This window comes from Sycon ciliatum, chromosome 5 (genome assembly GCF_964019385.1).
Source record: "Sycon ciliatum chromosome 5, ocSycCili1.1, whole genome shotgun sequence".
Classification (NCBI taxonomy): Eukaryota; Metazoa; Porifera; class Calcarea; order Leucosolenida; family Sycettidae; genus Sycon; species Sycon ciliatum.
In genome coordinates this window covers 27,814,566-27,821,593 of record NC_088647.1, presented here as the reverse complement: position 1 = coordinate 27,821,593, position 7,028 = coordinate 27,814,566, and the positions used below count along the sequence as shown (strand labels likewise).

The 7,028-nt window shown below is 48.2% G+C and overlaps 1 protein-coding gene across 1 annotated transcript; it reads left to right on the top strand.

The window, feature by feature from the left end:
• The first annotated feature begins 4,096 nt into the window (after positions 1 to 4,096).
• On the top strand, positions 4,097 to 6,789 carry LOC135818230 (uncharacterized). The gene is made up of 2 exons (XM_065331587.1): positions 4,097 to 4,462; positions 5,287 to 6,789. Exons 1-2 carry the CDS (start codon positions 4,345 to 4,347, stop codon positions 5,904 to 5,906), a joined length of 738 nt encoding a protein of 245 aa, XP_065187659.1. The 5' UTR covers positions 4,097 to 4,344; the 3' UTR covers positions 5,907 to 6,789.
• Positions 6,790 to 7,028: the final 239 nt, after the last annotated feature.

Sequence of the window (7,028 nt, the reverse complement as noted above, 5' to 3'; positions counted from 1 at the left end):
ACAGTGAAGAGTGCCTTGAAAAAGGTAATGGGAACAGCGTTTCTGAAGATCCAGGAGCTTGAGACCCTCTTGTATGAGGTTGAAGCAGTGGTGAATAGTCGTCCGCTAACTTATGTGTCTGATAGCCTGGATGAGCCACCAGTAACCCCTGCAATGATGATGGGTGACATCTGGATGTCGTCAGAGAAGCCAGCAGGTACCCTGGACGCTGCGCAGATGTCATCGAGATTGCGTTACCTCAGTCGGACACTGGAGCATGTCAAGAATCGTTGGGAGGTGGAGTACCTAAGTCAGCTGAACAAACACCAACAGACCATGTCGCGCCCTGTAGCTGTGGGTGATGTTGTCTTTGTTCTCGATGATACCAAGCGCAAACAGTTCTGGCGTTTGGGACGGATCATCGAGTTATTCCCTGGTCGAGATGGTAAGCGTCGTGTTGCCAAGGTTAAGTTGAGTACCAGTACCCTGTTGAGGCCGATCCAAAGGTTAGTGCCGTTAGAAGTATCGTCACAGGACGTGGCTCCTGGGCTTGCAGATACCGCTCAACCTGCTATCGTCCCTCAGCAGCCAGCGTATGAACCGTCAGCACCATTACCACCACCACGGCAGCAGGAGATAACGCGTTCTGGGCGCGTAGTCAGAGCCCCGGATCGTTTTTGACTTGTGTGCATTGTTGTACGGCGGTGAGAAGCCCTTTGGTGGGGAGAATGTTGTAAACCACCAGTTCTCAATTGGGAAAGGCCTTCGCGCTTATGGCATTGTATTCGTTGAAATGTTGTATTTCGACTCCGCCGTACCGCTGATGTTGCTGCATGGCATACGCTATATGCGTTGTGTGCGTTTTGCTGTATACGCTGTTATGTCCAGTTTTATCTGCTTATGTTTTGCATGTACGCTGTTTTTGCATGCTATAAATAGCTGGTGTTATTAGTGTTCATTGTTAATTATCAGATGAAGTGAAATATACTGTGTAAAGGAAAACAGTTGTCCTCGTGCCGTGTGGTCGTACGATCCTGACAATTTAGAGAATCTTAGCAGGGTTCACAACAATCGCCTTAGTTTAATCTATCCGGCACGAGCGAACCTGTGGGTGGACCTAATGGATCCACCGACTTGAACACAGCAGTGGTTAATAATAATACATCCATTTATACGCACCAATGGAGCGCGTGATGAAGGGGACTCTGTACCTAAAACTACTAAAAGTGGCATGAAAATCAGAACATTGCACCTGACAAACTCTGTACAGTAAAACCTGTTAAGGCGACCACTCGGATAAAGCGACCACCTGTCCTAGAAGACCACTGCAACCAGGACCAAGGGATGCTATTTCCAGTCAATTGACCCTGGATAAGGAGACCACCTGGTAACAGAGACCACATTTTGAAGGGCCCTTGAGCGGTCGCGTTAGACAGGTTTCACTGTACATCAGAAAAGGATTGATTGACGTGAAAAGTATAACGGCGCAGTAAGCTTCCTTTACATGTATCCGATTTATTTTTACTCCGGAATATACATGTAAGGTACTTTCTAGGCACTGGCGGATAATGCTCGAAAAGGTGGCAGATTCTGCTCGAAAAGCAGTGAAATTGGCAGAACCATACAAATGTAGTATCCCTGCCCGACCAATACGGAAGCAGTACGGAACTAATACGGAGCTTTGCCTGATGTATAGTTAGTGTATCTCCGTATGTAAGCGTACGGCGTCTGCTGCATCAAAAGCTGCTGCGCATTTCTGTTTGGATGGAATTTTGATAATAACGAGCTTTTCAACCTCCAGGTGTGCACCGGAGAGAAAGTCAGTTATTTTGCCGCTTCTTCTTTCGCTAATAATTATATCTCAGGTGTGTACCTGAAAGAAATAGAATAAAAGCAACTCTTGTTGATTACACCGCGCCTACCACTCGGCTACCCATTACATTGGTGGCAGCGGTGTATTTTTTAAATAAAACAACGTGATTCGACCCCAGACGCCCATGGCTCAACACGCTGCAGCTCCGTGCGACGAATCAAGATGAGAATCATGTTTCTTGCTTCCCTGGGCCTGGCCCTGCTTATTAGCCTGCAGCACAGTCAGGGTGCTAGCGTGGATCACCCTTCTCTCCGCACGGCACTCACTGGAGACTCCGATGGCGATTCCAAGCGACCCGCTACCTACATGTATACTACCGGTGGTGATGGCGAAGCTGATGAAGACGACAACAGGCAGGCTGCTGACCAAGACAAGGAGGGTATTCCCCAAGACCAGCAGCGTTTGATTTTCGCCGGCACGCAGTTGGCAGACGGCCGAACCCTGAGTGACTACAACGTTCAGCAGGAGTCCACTATTCACTTGGTACTTCGTCTCCGTGGTTGGATGCAGATTTTCGTCAACACTCTTCCTGGCTAGACCATCACTCTTTACGTCGCGCAAAGCGATGCTATCGACAATGTGAAGACCATGATTCAAGACGAGGAGGGAGGTTATTTGTCTGACGCCGAGTTAGCCGCTCTGAGTGACCGGCTCAACCAAGATGAAGATAAAACCTGGCTCGCCCTCCACCATAGCTCCAGCCGCCGCCGTGGTTACTAACGCTGATTCCAGGTATGGCATTTTCTTTCCTGTCTTCCTTCAGTCTCCCTGTTCTCTTCAGTCTTCCTTTATGCGAGTGTGTGAATCCAGTTTAGTTTGGTAGGCGTCTGATCATGGTGAGCCACGGCTTACCCAGCTAACGTGGGACAATGTGTGTGACAACGCCCCTTATAGTTATAGTGTATTCAGTTCGGTTTTTGACCTGCGATGTTCCTGGCGGGTTGTGCCAGCGTTGTGCAGCAAGAGTGCTGTGGATTTTCAGGTCCTATTTGGAGGACAGTTCTTTCCCCTTTTGACCCCGTGAGATCGTGTGAACCTACTGTGCTTCTACTTTATGATTTGTTATCAGTTCATTTCTTCTGTCTACTCTAAACGTTATCATTTCCGATATAATTTGCCATCTTCCGGTTGACGCTGTGTTCGTAACTCTTCACTAATTTTTTGAAAATCACGAGGGCGTGATGAAATCACGAGGGCGTGATTATCTGTAGGAAGGGAGGGTGAAGTATCCCTGCCCGACCAATACGGAAGTAGTACCGAACTAATACGGAGCTTTGCCTGATGTATAGTTAGTGTATCTCCGTATGTAAGCGAGGCAAACATGCATGAAACTTACCAGAAAAAGTAACGAATTCTGCCAATTGTTCTGCCGGCATTATCCGCATATGCCTAATCTTTGGGAAGGGGCTAAGCCTGACCCTTGCTCTTGTCGACCTTTCCACTGTTGCCAGTGTTGGCGTTGTAGAAAGTCATGTCCCCCCCCCCCAAATGAGTCATAGACCGAGTGGCAGTGTCATGGACTCGACGAATACTACACACAGACACAGACTCAGTACATGACTGAGCGATCATGGTGACGCTCGGGGAGTAGCACAGTCATACTACTACTATGTATGAGGTGGATGGATCAAGAATTCCCCTGGCCCCCTCCATCTCGAGGGGAACTCCCTGGGAGGCGCGAACGGCACCTACAACTTACAAGCACCTGCTGTTCAGGCTGTTGTGCGCCCACCGCGCTTCATTCAAGAACTGAAGCCTGTACGTAGATGTGAAGAGCGTGCATGACGGCTGCATTGTCATGAGCAGAGGGTGGCCTCGAACGGTTAGTTACTGTTGTTGTAGTGGGGCATGGCATGGGGAGCAGCTGACAAACTGAGAGCGCTATTCTGCTGACAACCTACACTACAGACTCGCGTAAGCACACACACTGACAATCTGAGCTGAATAACCAAGCCGAGGGAAAACACCAAGCCGAAGGGCGGCAACGACTAACTGTCAGAGTGCCAGCAATGGAATGCATTGCCACCATAGGTTATGTCATGTACTATAATAGACTACAAGTACAAACAAACGCCTGCCCTGAATTATCATGAACGTCCAGAGCGTACGTCCTTGAATCCTGCATGTGAATAGCGCAAGCGAAACACAAAACAAAACAGCGCGCGAGCAAATCGCCAGCAGAGCACCTGCGCATACTGATAGTGCGTGCTTGCTGAAAGCACAGGTGATAGCCAGCTCCTATAAATACAAGTACAGGACAAGATCTCTTGTTTGTTTTCAGCGCTTGTCTTGGGATTGAGTTCTCAGTTTTCGGTCCAATACTGCACCTTATGTCCAACGTCCGTTATTCACCTTAACAGCACACAGTGTCCTACGGAACTCGGGAAGCACTCCCCCAGTCTCCTAGCTTCATCGACTGTTGAACTGCTGTGTTTGTAGTGGATCCGCTCCTAACGTTACTTGCGCTAGTCCATGTGGAAAAGCACGACACGATGGACTGTCTACCGCTTGAAGGCATGATCAAGAGGGATATGAATCAGCTGAGAAACGGAGACCATGTGGTCGTTCTAAAATACGTCATCGGACGCACTATACCCTATTGGCATCACGGTAAGCAATGATTGAATCATGCGAATAATTTTTGATCAGATTCTCTGGCAAAAGGCGGCGGGGTGAGAATAGTTTGAGAATCGCAATGCATGCACGGAACCAGCGGGATCGACATACCACAAAGGCTTACAAGTAATAATTATTGAGTTTTTCACAAAAGCCTTGTAAGCCTTCGTGGTATATCGATACAGTTGCTTCTGTTCATTGTGGTTCTCTAGACATCAAGACCTTTTTTCTAGCTGGAAAAAACAAATCATGGAATTATTATTTTCTGCCGTTGCTGGGCAATTGCGCCTAGTAGTAGTCAGCTGCAGGCACTTTGGAACAGTGCACCACGAGGGCTCAGCACAGTACAATGAGTACAATGAGTACAATGAGTACAATCATCCCAGAGTGTGTAGCTTCAACAAAAGCCGCACCGGCGGATAATGCTCGAAAAGGTGGCAGATTCTGCTCGAAAAGCAGTGAAATTGGCAGAACCATACAAACCTTATGGTGGGCAATTCCTCGAATTCTGCTCCATTTCTTTAGCCACATACCAAACATGCATATGAAACTTACGAGAAAAAGTACCGAATTCTGCCAATTTTCTGCGGGCATTCTTCGCAAAGGCCTAGGACCCGCTTTTGGGCGCTATGTGTACTGACTGAGTCGCTAGTGAGTCGCTAGTGCATCGTGCTGTGCTGCGACTCTGCCAAATCATCTTTTCAATTGATGATGTTATTGCACAACCTGTATTAGCTAATTGCCTCTGTTTTTCCGGGTTTCCACTTTGTAAATACTCTGAACTTCTGCTGCCTGGTTTGTGTTCATTTGCTTTCCAGGATTCTACTCTGCCCGTCTGGATAAGGTCGTGTCGTACGCTGTCAGGCCAAAGAAGCAGGGCACAGAAATCATGAAGGGCATCACAGGAACATTCCGGAGGTTTACAATGGACGTGGCGAACTGGGGCATCTCTGCACTATCCGGCTGCGAAGGGAGAGTAGTGGCTGATGAGGTGTCCTACTTCGAATACATTCAGGATCAGAGACGAACAGGAAAAGTCTGCGTGATGCCGTATGGGAACAGCGCCATCCAGGTTGACGGAATTTCTGATACGCCCTATCTCGCTGAGCTGGACCAGAACAGGGCAGTGGCAAATGCTGAGTGGTTTGTTGGAGAGGACCACGAGTATGCTTTCGGCAAGTACAACCTCCGGAAGTGGAACTGTGAGCATTTCGTCAACTACTGTTCCAAGACCAATTCGACGCCGGCGGAGTTGGAGCGGGAGTTTGATAGCGGTGACAGCAACGAGCTTAGCCATGAGTTCCTTACCCAACATGGTCGTTTGAGATCTGTGATGAGTGAGGTATTGGTTATGCATGATCTACTACAGAGTGGCGGTGACACGGATGCCACTCAAAACGCCCACTTCGGCACCATAGATGTGGAGCTGCTCAACTGACTGCCAGGTCCCTATGTTGAAGATCCCTAGGCAGATTGTGGACGACAGATTCAAAGCACCTCTCCAGCTCCGGCCGGGCTGTTGAACGCAGTGACATCCTACCCACGGATGAGTGCAGCTTGGATGCAGCATGGAGTGATTGTGTGAGTGTGCTGCCATGGCTGTGAAGAATACTAGTATACAGCTGTCTCCCCTTCTGTCTGCCTCTGCCTCCCTCCTAAGATGTCAAAGATGTCTGTTGTATACACATGTACGTGGGTTTGTCAAGTTTCCACGACGCAGCTAGCTCACCAGATCAAGGTCTGGGTTCTCTTCACTCAGTAGAGTCAAGCGAGCTGCAACTCCCCGTGCCGACAGGCGGGCTCACGCCCCTACATGGCTACTTCACCTTGTCTTACACCCAAGACAAAATGATAGTAGCCGACTGGCCGAAATTAAAAAAAAAAGGTTTTCTTGTGACTACATTGATCAGCTATTTTGTCTGTCTATCTGCCTCTCTGCTTTGCGGATTCCCTGGTCTGTGAACCTAGCTGGTGCCTATCGGCCTGTACGTTGGTCCAGCTGCCTGTCTGCTCTTGTGCCTAGAATCCGGCCTGTTATTCTCTTATGTGAGCATTTAAACAGATATTACGTGTTTTCTAAATAAAATTAATATTATCCAGTGTCTATCGTGACTCTAAATGTTCCCCACCGCTATATCTAGGAAATACGTCTGTCCTAAACGTACGCCCCTGTGCTTTAGAGCTCGCATTGAACATCATACCTACTTGTCGATTTCCCTTTATACCTCATGACAAATTCATTTGCTTCTTTGTTATCAACCACATTGGCTCCTTCAGTAACTGCGAATTTAAATTAAATTTAACAACAATGCGTAACAAGATCACTGGTGTGCATTCCTAGACTGTGTGTCGTAGGCCATGTCGACGCACAACAAGTGGCATGCCTTTGGTCTAGCTCCAGGATTTGTGGTGCCACCATCCAAGTACACAATGGTTGTGGTCGAATGCGCTCCATGCTGTGAACCCAATGCCAGTGGGAATATCATCAGTCTGTCTTTAAAGGTTTACAACCGTGCAACGTCTGCAACTACTGACAAACACTCTGCCACCTCCACGAAGG

What these genes read in the sequence shown, in the direction of transcription:
- LOC135818230 (XM_065331587.1), top strand. Translation starts at nt 4,345, where the DNA reads ATGGACTGTCTACCGCTTGAAGGCATGATCAAGAGGGATATGAATCAG. An exon ending in TATACCCTATTGGCATCACG is followed by an intron (nt 4,463 to 5,286) that starts GTAAGCAATGAT and finishes TTTGCTTTCCAG; the next exon opens with GATTCTACTCTGCCCGTCTG.